At 35.6% G+C, this 16651-nt stretch overlaps 1 protein-coding gene across 6 annotated transcripts in view; it reads right to left on the bottom strand.

Moving 5' to 3' along the window:
- SUPT3H (SPT3 homolog, SAGA and STAGA complex component) overlaps positions 1–16651 on the bottom strand; it is a 534939-nt gene that overhangs the window by 96204 nt on the left and 422084 nt on the right. For all 6 annotated transcript variants that reach the window (XR_004383209.1, XM_032862033.1, XM_032862030.1 and 3 more), the window contains one exon: positions 10840–10950. Coding sequence is in view for 5 of the 6 variants with exons in the window: in XM_032862033.1 (XP_032717924.1) it covers positions 10840–10950 (111 nt within the window). In the remaining variant the exon portion in view is untranslated. The remainder of the gene's footprint in view (positions 1–10839; positions 10951–16651) is intronic.

Genomic DNA, 16651 nt, shown 5'->3' with positions numbered 1-16651 from the left:
ATAATTTCCTTCTGGGAGTCACTCTAAATATTTTCCCACTCTCTCTCCATTCAGAAGACTGCAAAACCTTAAAAACTACAGTAATACAGTCAAATCTCAAGATCTCATCCTTTTAGAATATTCTACTCAAGAAGTTTCTCTTTGTTGTCAATCACTGCTCTTTCCTTGCATTCATGTTTGAATTTTTCCTCTATTATTCAAAATACAGCTTGCCTTTTACAATAAATAGAGATATGTTAATGTCTTGAACTACTTCAATATTTAAAAATCTTTGAAGGACACAAAGTTGGAGAAAATACACCGGGCTGGTTAGGGCTCTAACCTTTCATTTCTATTTTGAATATGGCCTCAGTTAGGGAATACGGGTTTTTGCCTTTTCACGCTGTGTTCCTGAAAACTCTAGGATTCTTTGAAGGATTTTCAGGGGCCTCCTGATGTTTGATTTGAACATCCATTTACAATTTCTGTGCTATTCAGAATAAAGGTTCTGTCATCTCATGTTTTATATTCAAACTTCTTTTAATGTTTTGTTGATTAGCAAGTTATGTCTTCGAATTTGTGTTTTGTTAGTTTATTTTTTGATATTTAAAGTAGACCAGATAAATATTCTCTATACAGCTGTGGAAGTTTGAGTATATCACTTTAGGATCTATACTACATGCCAACCCAAATTCGAGGTCTTTACTACTAACATAGAAGTGAAGGCAGAAAAAAGCAAAATGTGTTTGAATAACAACTATTTACGAGAGACAACCTTGTTGTTAATGACAGCAGAATTTTCAAATTGGAACTGGATAAGTTCTTACAAACAAATTCGCTGGCTGTCTCAACTTAAGATATTGCTGTAGATGGAGGGGTTCAAATGAGAGAAGATCTTGCTTTCCTCCTCCCCCCTTTCTGTCTGATGATTAAGAAAAATTAACTGAACAGCTTTTACAATAGAATGGGGCGGTGCCACCTCTATCTGGCGATACAAAATGATGATGCTATGCTCACAATAGCAGAAACAGTTTCATTAATGAAGTTCACCAAATTTGGATTCAACGGGCAAAGCAAAATAAATTGGACCCTGAAACTTTAAGTAAATATCTGTCAGAGAGGGATGTCAGGTGACTGAGATTTTCTTTATGACACTGACTTGCTTATCATTATTTTAAGAAACCTTAAAAAATATTTTCCAGAAATCCATGAAGAATTACCCTGGATTAGAAATCCATATTTTAATCTTTAACATTACCAGTTTAAAAATGTGAGCACTTGTTAGGTATTATTAGTGAAATAACTTTTAAACAAAAAATTCTGACTATTTTTCTTTTGGGCCAAGACTATTGCAGGTCTGTTTAGAACATTAGTAAAAACTGCTATATTTGTGAATCAAAACTTCTCAATACTGAATAAATAAAAGAAAATATAAAGTAGACACTGTGATGGATATATTACAATGTCACCTGTAACTTCATTTTTGAAACAGCTTGACTTTTCTTTTTTTTTTAAAGATTTTTATTTATTTATTTATTTATTTGACACAGATCACAAGTAGAGCAGCAGACAGAGAGAGAGGGGAAAGCAGGCTCCCTGCTGAGCAGAGAGCCCCATGCGGGGCTCGATACCAGGACCCCCTGAGACCATGGCCTGAGCCGAAGGCAGAGGCTTTAACCCACTGAGCCACCCAGGCACCCCATACCTTGACTTTTCTTAATGAATGAGATTTTGAGTGGATCTTCTAGATATAACACACAGATTTTTTGAACTATCTTATGAAGAAACCCTTTTCTAATGGAACACCTTTTAACACCTCTTGGAACACTTGCCTTCGACACAATGTAGTTTAGAAAATATGATCGCATGTTTCCAGGCTAAGACTACTTAAAGAGTTGAGAACAGAGACCATTCTGCAAAGAGGAAGTTTAATGAGTAGGATGAGTGAGACTTCACTGAAGCCCATGGTCCAGGGAACCACAAAATATTCCTGTCCACAGATAGAGCTCTGGGACTTACTATGTAATTTTAACCTAGCTACTTAATTTTTCTCTAAATCTCAGTTTTCCTACCTAGAAAGTGGGGATAATTAACACTCATCTTGCTGTGTTGTGAGGATAAATAACATAATGGAAGTGAAAAGTTTCTTCTAAAATAGTACGTAAATTATTATTTGATCAACCAACACTCATTTCAGATTTTAATGATCTTCTCTGCCAAACTCTTCCAACTTCTTTATTTCTAAATTTCAAACATTTTCTCCCTAACTAATTCTAAAAGGAACACTGTGTTAGTTGAACCATATGAAATTCCTGATATTCAACTCTTTCTCACCTAGAGAAACTGTAATTTCATATAATTTGACATAATGAATTTCATCACTGCAATCCCCCCACCCTATTTCAAAATTAAAAACAACTACATTAAAAGCTTCACAGATTTTTCTAGAGAAAACTGACTTTTAGGTTATTCTTATATGATAAATACAACATATGTTAATTTATTTCTGAGAATCAGTAGCCCACAACCATAAAATGGTATGTGGCTCCAATCTAGAAGGATAGATTTAGTACTTCCAAAAAATTTATTGAGAAGATTTTTGCTTCCAGTCAAAAACACAAATATTTAAGAATTATTACCCGATTTATCTTTGGTATTTACATTAGAAAATTATTCTAATATTTTGTGACATTTCATTTTCCAGTTTGAACAAATAAAATGCCAGCAAATCTAGCGTAATTATGACGTAAGAATTATTGATGAATACGAAAGTCTAGATCAAAATAGTCAAAGCAATCTGCTATACTGCTTTTGTTTTTAAAAGCTTAATGTGAGGCATTCCTAAAGGAAATGTCACATTTTTGATACCTCTGTGTCTATTTCCAACAGTCCTCAAGAACCAAAGATATGAGAGGATCCCTAGCATCCATAACAGATCTCCCCGCATCAAAGTCAACGGCCAGAGTGGAAGAGCAGTCAACGGAGAGTAGGGAGGCCGGATTCCAGGGTCAGACCTGTCGCTCCCTCGCAAGGTGCCTCTGGGTACACTGTGAAGTTTCTCTGATGCTGAGACTCACTGGCTTTTGCAAATCTCAGCCGGCTTTAAAATACTGTGATTCTGTCTGAGAATTTAAGGCAGCTAATGGACACTGAAGCACGACTCGCTTCTAAGGATTTGCTGAAGGTATTTTATAGGTTAATGACCACACTTAAAAAAAAACAACTTTACTGTCTCCCTATTCTAGGGCAATAGAAAATCACCTGATAACAAGCAACCTCAGAGGGGTTAACATGTTTTTCTAGGTGAATATCATTCAGGAGAAGCTAAAATAGATTTAGACATTACACGCTGGATTATGTCATCTCACCCAATGAACACAGTTTCCTTTTTCTGGCTTTCAAAATTATACACCTGATTTTATATCAGATAGAGCACTTGCCATAGAGAGCTGGATGTGCTTCAGAGTAAGTAAACCATGGGCACCATTCACTGCTTGTGAACAGCAAGGATCTAGATAAAACACATGTCTGACCTTCTTCGGCATGATAAACAATCAGTATACTGGGTAACTCTTTGGAGTATTATTTTCCCTGAAAAACACTTCATTCACAAAAATTTTAAATGCTTTTTCCTTCTAAACATGCATAAGGAAATTCTAAGAATATTTTTAAAAAACCATTACCAAAAGCATTTTAATTTTTAGGCTGAGAGAAGAAAGTACTCTTCAAACAATTAAATATCAATTTCTGATAGGAAAATTCATTTAAAGCTTTTGCTATACCACCTTTTATTGGGATGTGCTGATATCCTTCATAAAGTAAGTTTTATTTGCCCTTCACTATTGTATATTTTCTTAATTTTCTAACATACCAGCACTACTTTCAGTAAATGAAAAAATTACTAAAGAAATGAAGAAATCGACACCATGAAAAAAAAAAATTTAAAAACTGAGGGATGAACAGACATGTCTCCAAAGAAGACATACAAATGGCTAACAGACACATGAAAAAATGTTCAACATCACTAGGAACATCACTAGTTCAACATCACTATTTCCCATCAGGGAAATACAAATCAAAACCACAATGAGATACCACCAATATCTCATTACAGCAGTCAGAATGGCAAAAATTAACAAGATAGGAAACAAGTAGTGGCGAGGCTATGGAGAAAAGGGAACTCTCTTACACTGTTGGTGGGAATGCAAGCTGGTTCAGCCACTCTGGAAGTTCCTCAAGAAGTTAAAAATAGAACTACCCTACAACTCAGCCAACTGTACTACTAGGTATTTACCCCAAAGATACAGATGTAGTGAAAGGAAGGGGCATGTGCACCCCAGTGTTCATAGCAGCAATGTCCACAATAGCCAAACTGTAGAAGGGCCAAGATGTCCTTCAACAGATGAATGGATAAAGAAGATGTGGTTTATATATACAATGGAATATTACTCAGTCATCAGAAAGGATGAATACCCACCATTTGCATAGATATAGATGGAACTGGAAGGGATTATAGTTAGTAAAATAAGTCAAGCAGAGAAAGACAATTATCATATGGTTTCATTCATATGTGTAACATAGGAATAGTGTGGAAGACTACAGGGGAAGGGAGGGAAAACTGAATGGAAAGAAATCAGAGAGGGAGACAAACCATGAGAGACTCTGGACTCCAAGAAAGAAACTGAGGGTTACAGAAGGGAGGGGGTGGGGAAAGGGGTAAATGGGTGGGTATTAAGGGTATTAAGGAGGGCATGTGTGGTGAGGAGCACTGGGTATTATACTCAACTAATGAATCACTGAATACTACATCAAAAACTAATGATGTACTACTATATGTTAGCTAACTGATCATAATAAAAAAAAAAAAAGAAAGCTTCTATCAAGCAAGATCTTTCTTCATGAAGATAGAACTGCTTTCCAATGTATGCGTGGATGCATAAGGGAATTACCAGATACTGAACTCCGAGAAACATGTTTAGGTAGAAAGCAACTTTCCCCCAATGTCTTCCTTTATGAAAACGGAAGCGTTTTTTCAAAGGATGAGAGAAAAAAAAATGAGGAAATAATTTAAAAAAATTATCACCAACTTTAAGATACTCATCAGTCTCTAAAATTTTTTTCAATAACTTACACAAATATACAAACTTATATAAGTTGAATTGGATGAAGCTTTATAAATTTGAGACCATGACATTTTTTTCTTCAGATTTCTGTTTTATAAGAGCTAGTATGCAAAATCTAGCTAGTATGCAAAAACAGAGTGACAACTATGCAATTCGGTTCTTGAGACCTTATTTTTAAGGTGACAATGTCATTAATGTTCTTCAACCACTACCAATCCCCAAAATAAAAATCAACACAGTTATTCTCAGGAATAATCATCTTTAAATGGTATTTAAATTTTAATGGTAAAAACAATTAGTCTGATAAGAAATCCCATTATTTTTCAAGTTTCGGTTTCTTTTTTTTTTTTTTCCTAAAGATTTTATTTATTTATTTGACAGACAGATCACAAGTATGCAGAGAAGCAGGCAGAGAGAGAAGGAAGCAGGCTCCCTGCTGAGCAGAGAGCCCAATATGGGGCTCAATCCCAGGACCCTGGGATCATGACCTGAGCCGAAGGCAGAGGCTTAAACCCACTGAGCCACCCAGGCGCCCCTCAAGTTTCGGTTTCTTCTGGCATCACGAAGTGTAACCTCTGTGTTTTTGTGTGTGTGTTTGTGTGACTGGGTGGTGGGGGGAGTGGTTTCTATTTCAGTCTGTTTGTATTCCTATTTCAGACCTTTCAGAAAATATACTACAGCTACTACTACTACTACTACCACTACTATTTCCACTATTATTAGTATAATTTATTAAGAGCTTACCACATGTCACCCAAACAACATATTATCCAGGTAAGAAATGGGCAGAAGACATGAACAGACATTTTTCCAAAGAAGATATCCAGATGGCCAACAGACACATGAAAAGATGCTCAACATCACTCATCATTAGGGAAATACAAATCAAAACCTCAATGAGATACCACCTCATACAGGTCAGAATGGCTAAAATCAACACCACAGGAAACAGCAGATGTTGGCAAGGATGAAGAGAAAGAGGAACCTTCTTACACTGATGGTGGGAATGCAAACTGGTGCAGCCACTCTGGAAAACGTTATGGAGATTCCTCAAAAAGTTAAAAATAGAGCTACCCCCCTATGACACAGCAGTTGCACTACTAGGTATTTACCCAAAATACAAAAATACTGATTCCAACGGACACATGCACCATGATGTTTACATCACCAGTAACAGCCAAATTATGAAAAAAGCCCAAATATTCATCAACTGATAAATGGATAAAGATGTGGTACACACACACACACACACACACACACACACACAATGGAGTATTATGCAGCCATCAAAACCCCTCAGAATCTGACAATTTGCAACAACTTGCATAGCACTAGAGTGTATTATCCTAAGTGAACCAAGTCAGTCAGAGAAAGACAAATAGGACAATTATCATGTAATTCCACTCATGGATAGAATTTAGGAAACAAAACAGATGAACATGGCAGGGGTGGGGGAGGAAGAAAAGGAGAGGCAAACCAGGAAATAGACTGTTAATGATAGAGAACAAACAGGGCTGCTGGAGGGCAGGGGGATGGGTTAAATGGGTGATGGGTTACGTGGGTGATGGGAATTAAGGAGGGCACTTGTTGGGATGAGCACTGGGTGTTGTATGTAAGTGATATATCACTAAATTCTATTCCTAAAACCAGTATTACACTATGTGTTAACTAACTAGAATTTAAATAAAAGTTTGAAACAAAAACAAGCAAAAAGAGCTTATCGCACATCAAGTTCAGAGTACTCCTTAAATTCTATCATATGTTCTATTATTACATCTGTTTTACAGATGAAACTGAACCATAGAGAGCTTAAGAAACTTCCTTAATGCTACTTAGCTAGCAGGTGGCAGAGGTGGGATCTAAACCATGGTCATTCGGCTCTAGGATCAGCAGCCAATCACTACACGATATAACTTCTGTAAATACCAGCTACTCTGAGTGCAAGGACAACATAAGATGAGGAGCATCAAAGTCACTTAGGACATCTGAGGATGCATACATACTGTAAAGTAACAACTACAAATCACACTTTCTGACGTGATTTTCAGAGTTATAGGAAAAATAGGCAAAAAGTAAGATTAGTTTTTAAAACTGTTCTTTCCTATGTGTACACAGAAAGTCAGGTATTTTGGGGTGGGGACAGCTGGAAAAATGTATTGAGGGAGCAGATTCTGGAGCTGGGAGTTTTAGCCTTGGTTCCATCAGTTTGTCTAATTAATAGCTTAATGTCAGAAAAATTATTTCAATCCTTTAGGTATGATATTTTCTCTGATCTTCTGCATAGGATTGAGAATGAATGAGAACAGGGTAAAAAGAAAGCAGTCACCAGCACTGTGAATTGTGGAAGACTGATGAACCACAGACCTCTACCCCCGAAACAATACATTATATGTTAGTAAAAAAAATAATTAATTAATTAAAAAACCCGGAAGCAATCACCAACTAAAACCAATAAGCTAAACACAGTACTGCTCTAACAGGGTGAGTAGAGATAGTGGTTTACAAGTGTCTCCACCACACGCACGTCCTCACAGCCAGGCTGTTTCGGCTCTCCGCCCCTTTTCTCTCCATGCCAGCACCTCTTCTTCCTCCCCTCCACCTAACAGGGCTTCAATCATTCTTTTCTTCTCTCATTCCAACTAATAACCAAGGTGAAGAACTCATAATTCTTTATGCAGTGAACTGCAGTTCTGAAATTGATCAAGTTGGGATTTTGTACAAAATTATATCAACAGTCATAATATGGTGGAAGACAGGATGATGACTCACTAAAAGCAGATTTTTACTGCTCTTTTGTTGAAATTGGAATTAAATTTCTGTGTAACCTATTGGTTGTTACTTTAATTCTCTAAATCAATTTCTAATTACTGGGAATTCCTACATACAAACCAAGTTTGGATATTCTAAATTAGATATCACATATATATCTACACCAGACAAGCACTTCAGATTTGGAATGACAAGGAGCATAGACAATCTCTATGTTTCATATACATAAATGAGTTGTTCATGAGCATTTTAGTTTACACAGGAAGTGTTATGCTGGAGGTAACTGAGCTCAGCCTTGCTGTATGAAAATTTAGGGCTCAACCTAGGGTTACTATAGAGGCAGTCAATATGCCTCCTCTCTTCTTACAAGCTGCAGCTCAAAGCCCAGGTAGCAAAGAGTTCCTAGTGCAGCATGAAGTATTATCTCTGGGAGTGGGCATCAGGGAATGGGACATGAGCATCCCCCAACAACAGAAGCAACTCCTTTGAGAAAGTTGAAGGTATGTGGGAGCCATGGCGGATACAGATACTCAGTCTAGGTATGATAAAATCTCTCCCAGTTTAAAGTGAATTTTTAACTAATTTAAAAGGCAGATTTATGAGAGGTACACCATGAGGAATATAGTCAATGATATTATAATAGTGTCACACGGTGACAGATGGTAGCTACACTTGTGGTGAGCAGAGCGTGATATATAGGGAGGTGGAATCACTATGCTGTATGCCTCAAGCTTATGTGTGTCAACAATACTTCAATAAAAATAAAGGGCAGATTTATGTACTGTAATGTATACCATGAAACTGTATTTCCCTGATCATATTAATCATGATATAAAGTAGAGTAAGCACATTCAGTCCTGTAGCCTGGACAAATTAGTACGGCCCAAGGTAATGAAGCAGACCTCTCAAGCTGGGTCCTTTCCAGGGGATGATAAACATGCAGGTGCCCCTCTCTGATGATTTTTTTAACCACTTCCTGTGTTCTGGTAGTGGTTCTATTTTTCCAGATCTATTTAAATTAAGCATTTAAAAATTGTATCATTAACTTAAAAATCATATTGGTTATATGCTTATTAGATAAAAATTAGCTTAAGTTGTATCTGAACTAGTTTAAAGTACATTTTCTGACCATATGCCACAATTTTAGATTAGCAAAGTAACCTTGCACGGGTAACAGGGTACCAGTTAGACATGAGGGAATGAGTACGTGTATACACACACACACACACACACACACACACACACACACACACAATGGCATTCAACCAAGATGGTTAAGTGATCCATCCAGTGTAGTTAAGTATAAAAAACGTGGAAGAATGAATGAGCCACCATCACCTCCTTTTGAGGAAATACCAAAGACCTTATGAATGGAAGATTTTCTCCTTATATTAGATACATGTTCTGTTATATAATTTTATCCATTATTTTAGTTACCATTTTAGGTTTTTTCTCAAAACACCAGCTTCCCCTTGATACTCTCTACTTCTACTTCTACTCTCTACATCAACACTACCTTTTTTTCCTTCTCTCTCCACTCCAATGCCTCAACCTTTTAGTTATTATTATTAGTTGGCTCTTAAATGTGGACTTGATATGTTTAATCCTTTGTCAGAAGACAGCTGTTTTTAAATGCTATCAATCATCTCCTATTTTGTAAATTTCATCTTTCTTTTGACTCATCACTAAAAGTAGTCTCACCTATCATGGAGAAAAAAATAAAACAAGAGATGCTTGATTTCATTCTGCCCTTTCAATTGTAATCATCTAAAAACACGCATGCAGAAGGATATAGTGCTTTCATCAGCAGTATTGAAATCATGTTCTCATAAGATAGAAGACAGATTCTTAATACTAAACAAAAGTGAAAATAATACTTATCATTACAAAAAGCTTCTGAAGACATACACAAAAGGCTTCTGATACATGCTTGCTGTAACAATGAGAATCCATACAATTAACTAATGACAATAAAGAATGGAAAAAAAGCATTCCCTTTAACTAAAAAATGGGAAAAACAGATGATCTAATGAAGAAGAAATCAAGATTTCTATCAACAGGTCACAGTAAAATCCAGGAGAAAATTTCTCTCTCAGAAGAAAACATACACTCTGTTACACTTACGTATGCATGTATGTGTATATACATATATATTGTTATATGTATATACTCTGCTTTGGTGTAGAAAAGCAGAAGTGAATAAGAAGAAAGCAAACCGACAATAAATTCTACTGTTACTCAGTCTTAAATCCAACCTCACTTTCTGAAAATCAAACCAATGCCTCATAAACAAAGACTTGAAGAAAGTTCTATTAACATGAATAAAGGTTTTTTTAAAAAGGGCCACAAGAGCACTTAATTAAAACACACACACACGTGCATGAACATACACACACACTTTCCTTAGGCTATTAAAATATAAAGTCTTTAATTCTCCATTAAAACAACAACAACAACAATAAACCCTGATTATAAGCTTTAAAACCATCTGAAGATATGAAAGAGTATCTGCATTTCAGCCTACTTCAAAGCCAGTGACAAAATCATTTCTTCTTCTTCCAACTCAGAGTAGGTTTAGGAGCAGAACATCTGATAGAAGTGGTATTGCCAATCTAACCGATTTTAAAATATAAAGTGCTTCTAGCAATATTTGGAGACATATAATTTGACAAAAAAGTTTTATAAACCTAAGCTTTGAAAAACAGAAAATATAAGCCCCAGCAAAAAAAAAGCATAATTTGTAATTGAAAGAAAATAATATTTTGTAGAAAAAAAAATTCGTCCTTCCAAAAAGAGACAAAAATGACTAACTTTTATTTCCCAAGAGAATTATGCCACTTTTATACAACAAAATTACAGCCACCACAAATTGCTTTCAACAATTCCATTGCTTCTTCATTTGACCACTTGAAAATCAAAATTCTTTCAGATTATAAATATAACTTTTTATAACTCTGTTATTACGTACTGTGAATGGGGAAAGGGGGCCAATCTTGTGGCCATAGCGTCGAACGGCCTCTCTGATGTGGCAGGGCTGGATGGCATCGCTGTGAGCCTCAACACCACAGGCCGCGGTGCTCTGTGACAGAAAAACACATAAATTGTTACTAAATCAAAAACACACAACAGAACTACAGTGTGTAAAATATGAAAATAAACTTTTATAAAATGGATGTTCTCCTCCGCCCCCCCCCACTCCAGGATGCACGTTCCTGCTGCCGTACAAAACGTTTAAAAAAAGATTGCGTTAACAAATCAAAGATGACTTTGACGTGACCCCTTCGTAGCAGACCTACCAAATGCAATTTTTATGCCCACAATATTTCACCTAGGCCCGCACGTCAAGGTCCAGGAGAATAGAGCCACTCATGTGCAGATGAGAATTGTCATGGGGGAGTGCTGACAGAACTGCAGGAAGCTGTTTTTTTTTAAAAAAACACTTAAACATTTATTATTATAAATGTTTCTTGGGAGCTTGTTGGGAATATTTCTGAAATAACTTGAGGGTCATCAGTTTTAAAATGAAAAATATGAAATTGCTATATATTTATTTATAATACTGGAGCTGTCACAGACAATCATTTTAACTTGGTTTCTAATTTTCTAGGTGTCCTCAGGGCAAAAATAAAATAAAACAAAACCTTTCTATTTTAATCTGCCTCACGTGTAAAAGGCAGGTTTGAAAGTATAAAAAGACACATGGAAGAAAAGGACTATTTGCAAAGACAGTATGGATACCAGCTTAAGAAATGTATGTAATACGATTTAAATATGATGAGACTGGGTTAACATGAAGTAATGGAGTACTTGGAGTAATGAATCAGTGTGGAGTAATGAATCGCTGGAGTAATGAATCGCTCAACATTGTACCAAAAATTAATGGTGTACTATACCTTGGCTAATTGAATTTCAATTAAAAAAAATTTAAAACCTCAATAGGAACAAGATAGTCTCATGGCTCACTTGCAGGCTCTGGTTTCCCAAATACCTGATCCAGAGCCTATCCGTTACCAGTTCTGTCAGGTTATATAATATCTCTGCACTTCGGTTTCCTCAACTGTAAAATGGGGATAATAATTATAGTTGTTTTCTACTGCAATGGATGGCAGATGCCAGTCATTAACATTACAGAATCAAGAGAAAGAAATAGTAGTGTGTGTATAACTCTAACTGTATTCTAGAAGTCAGTCATGGTCACATAATCATTACTTGTTTTTCTGATAATTACTACAATTACCAATTTCATAATTCCTTGTAGGAGTATAACTAATAGGACCTTTATGGATAGTAATTTGGCAAAATCTTATCAAGTGAAAATGTACAACCATTTTGACACAATTTCACATCTAAGAATTTATCCTACAGATATATTACACAGTTATAAAATTTTATATACCTATAGATCTATATCTATATATCTATCAGAGTCTCTCACACACACACACACACACACACACACACTCACTGCAGAACTCACTGTATATATACACTTAGGATTGATAAACTAAATGTTCATCAATGAGAGAACACTAAAATAAATTATGGTATATCCATTTAATGAAACAGAAACTATAGTAAGTACCAAAAAGAACAAGGGAGTTCCATATATACTCCAATGTAACTATCTCTACGATGTATGGTGTGAAAAAATGCAAGGTGTCCTACTGAGTGGTACTATGTTACCACTGATTTTTTAAAAAGGCTGAACACTACATAATTATTCAAACATAGACTATTTTTTGTAAGGGTATACTAAAAATCAGGAATAGTAATACCTTATCTCTTGGAGTCTAACTGGGTGTTTAAAGGACATGGATTAGAAGAGACATTTTTCACTATATATCCTTCTGTACTTTTCAAATGTGTTTTCTGTACCTTGTGCATGCTTTTCCTATAACTAGTAATAAAATTTGAAAATTCTGATTAAATGAGAGCATTGGCTAATTATCCAAGCTGAACCTGAAATAAGATGTGAAATATAAAACAAAGCAGATCTTGATTATTTTTATTATTTTAACAAGATACTGAAAGAAGTCAAATAGGAATTTACTTTAGAATATCTTTCTCAATTTCATTCCAACAGGAATTTACTTTAGAATATCTTTCTCAATTTCATTCCAACAATACCCTAATAATAGATCTGCAATGCCCACAACAACACAAATTGTTAACTTAACCCTTCATTTGGCACTGATACAAAAGTACACAGGATTTTTTTTTTTTTTTTTGAGTGCTTTCTTGGTTCTTATTCCAAGTACTTTGTGTCAGTTGGAAATGCAATTATCAGGTACCCGATAAAGGCACAGGCTCTTCTCTGTGTTCATTTGACCTCAAAAGATAAATAGGACTAATAGAGACTCATTAATGGTTGAGGCATTCTATCCATTTGTGGAAATGAATGCAAATATTTAGCTGGATCTAGAGTTAAGTTTCCCAATGGAAATACAGAAGAGAGGTGTCAAGAGGGTCAGCATCCTGCATATTATGTTGGGTGGGAAGTTCCTCTGTGGCATCTCCTTTATCCTTGCAACTTAGGTTTGTTTTTTATTTCTTTCCTCCACGGTCAGTGTAAGATTCTCCTCTTCCTTACTTTCCCCAATGAATTTGGTTTTTGTCAAAACCATAGAACATTTAGGTCAAAATCTCTCAGAGTCTCTGGCATGGTAATCAAATAGGATTTCAGAACATGGAAGGAAGCATAAGCTAGAAGTTTATAGCTGAATTGTGCTCTTTGACAAAAAGGTGAAGCTAACATAAAAATGGAAATATCCAATTTTGTGAAAAACGTTAGATTTTCTATTTTGCTAATTTCAGGTTTATTTGCTAGAATTAAGTAACTGTAAATAGCATGCAGTTACCATACACACTCCTACACTTTCTTGATTTGCCCAGAGTTCTTTGAAGGGAACTCTTAAATCCGAAATGATGTATTTCCAGTGTTGCTGCCACCTCAACCTATCTCTTCATATTTCTGCCAACATTCAGGCCTTCACCAAGGTACTTTTAATCCATTCAAATCCAAAATTCATACCAGGTTGAGAATTTTAACTTAGCAGCAACTCTAGCATTTCATACAGAAGTTTCAATAGAGCTTTCTTGGACCACAGCTGAGAGTTCAAACTACTGAGACATTTTACTTGGCATCAGCCAGCAAGGATAAGTAGAGCCATGGTGCTCAAATCCAGGAATATGGAGGATTCCATAAGATACTTCACCTTCCTGTACCAAGCATCAGCTTTTGGACGAAGAGACATACATAAAGTGGAAGAAAGCAAGAACAGAGTATGAATGCAGGCGAGAGGAAGAGGACCTGACATCTGAGGAAGAACTTTACCAGGCAGCCTGCACTTTGCTCAAGGAAATAGTCTATTTTGGCAGAGATTTCAGCACTCTTCAGACAACAGGACTCAGTATTTTGTCAAATAGGTTTCATTTTTGAAAATTTAAACATAAAGATATCATAAAGTGTTGGCACACTCAGAATGGGAAAGATGAATTGGTAAATCAAATGTGGTCCAAGGAAGCTATATTGAAACTTCTGTCGCTGCTGGATCTCTTACACATGCCTGTACCTGTCCTGACTTTTTAAAAAAATTGTTGCCAAGTTAAATCGTCCTGTCCTTTCTCAGCTTTTCTCTTGCCAGGGAAATCCAAATTTAAGAAAGACTTGGAATCTCAGATAATTGCCACTTACTCTTTCCACATAACGGTGGGCTAGATCTTTCGTTAAACTTGAAACATTCGTTCTTACAGAGTAACACATATCTCAGATCAGAACAAATGAAAAGTTAAACTACTATTACTAATAATTTTACTACTCATTGACCACAAAGGCTGATATATAATCTGACTGGCAAGGCAAGTGACTTCCTTCTATTCACTGTTGTACACATAGCTTTCCCAGAGTTTTATGTTTATGGAGGATGTCTTTTTGGATGAAGGTGGGCCATTCTTTGGCCAAAGGTTACAATATTTAGTATAGTTAATTTTAATTTTAATTAAATTAATTTAATTTAACAGTTAAATTTAATTTTAATTTAATTAATTTAATTTTAATAGTTAATTTTCTCATTTCAAACTTTAATTGAGATGTTAATTGTTAAAACTATAGTTCTAGGGCACCTGGGTGGCTCAGTGGGTTGAGCTGCTGCCTTCAGCTCAGGTCATGATCTCAGAGTCCTGGGATCGAGTCCCGCATTGGGCTCTCTGCTCAGCAGGGAGCCTGCTTCCCTCTCTCTCTCTCTCTGCCTGCCTCTCCGTCTATTTGTGATCTCTCTCTGTCAAATAAATAAATAAAATCTTAAAAAAAAAAAAATAAATAAATAAATAAAACTATAGTTCTATATAACTAGAAAACTTTTCTTTAAGAAAATTAAAACTAGAAAAAGTACTTAAGGAGAAGACAAGAGAATCACTAATTTTAAGGATTCGTACATTACTAAATCTGGAAGGAATGTAAGATATCATCCATTCTAAACGTTTCCAAGTCCCACCCCATTTTATAGATGAGAAAGTAAAGATAAAGGACTTGCTCAAGATTATAGTGACACTATCAGAATATGGCTATCCATCAGATTTCTTGGCTTCTAGGACACACAGTTGTTATATAGAGGCTTTCTTATTTCGTGTGGAATGAATCATACCATGTTACCACCATAGTGGAAGTTTCCAAGGAGTAAAAATGAAAACACAGCAAGAATCTGAATGTAGAAAGATGTGGGTGAATGGAGAAATAATTAATAGCTTTAAAGTGGGACATTATTCTGATGTCACGGATTAATGCAATAGCTTTCAACAAGATTAGGAAAGAAATGTTTAAATATTTAGGAGAAAAAATACTTCTTTATATGTCTTTGAGAATTCTTGAAATTTTTCTATACAAATGTACGATTATATCAGGTTAATTACAACTTCTTCTTACATACTTCTTACATAAACTTCAGTCCACCAAAGAGGTCTTTTAGGTAACACTTTGTTACCCTAGTTTTAGTTACTAAGTAAGCTGAAGCACCATAGCCAACATTCTCTAAAGCTACTTTACAATATGCATAAGTTCCTTATAGTTCAAATTTCCCCTTAGTAAATAAGCACTGAGCTCTGTTGTTTTGTAAATGGAAGAGGAAACCAGATATGAGGCTAAACTTAAATGTGCTTACTATCATTTTAAAATTATATCTTGATATGGCTCCACTACTTGTAATGGCAAATGGTTCTTATTGTAGCAACTGAGTTTTAGATAAAAAGTATCACGTTAGACAAATTATAAAAAACAAGAACATGAAAGTGATAGAGATTGATCAAAACCAGGCAGAAACTGGAAAGGGGAATGCCTATATTTACAAGAAGAGAATGGCAGTGGCTTGAGTTTCCCGTTTTTACTCTTTTAGCATACGGGCAGGCCCCAGTCAGGATAGGAGGCACACAGCCTTAGAGACTCTAAGAGATCTATGCCAGCGGTCAGGGCATGCACAGTAGGTATAAAGTGAGGAAGGAAATACCAAAAAAAGGCAAAATCAAAGAAGGAAAACCCCAAATTCACCATACAAACTTTACCCAAATCTATTTCTCTGTGATAATGAATTCAAGAACCAGTTAAAGCTAAATGAACTGAGGAGAGATTCTAAGCTGCTGTCAATGAAGAGGAATTTGGGTTTGAAATTTAGAGTTGATTGTAGAATAGTAAACTGCACGTTTAACAGACATGCCCACATTACCACCACTATTAACACCAACAATTCTTCAAAGGAATAGAACAGAACAAAAAATCTCTACCATATATT

The sequence above is a fragment of the Lontra canadensis genome, unplaced genomic scaffold (genome assembly GCF_010015895.1).
Source record: "Lontra canadensis isolate GAN:19392208 unplaced genomic scaffold, GSC_riverotter_1.0 scaffold23, whole genome shotgun sequence".
Classification (NCBI taxonomy): domain Eukaryota; kingdom Metazoa; phylum Chordata; class Mammalia; order Carnivora; family Mustelidae; genus Lontra; species Lontra canadensis.
Note: the sequence above shows the minus strand (reverse complement) of the source record. Positions and strands in the feature narration are given on the sequence as shown.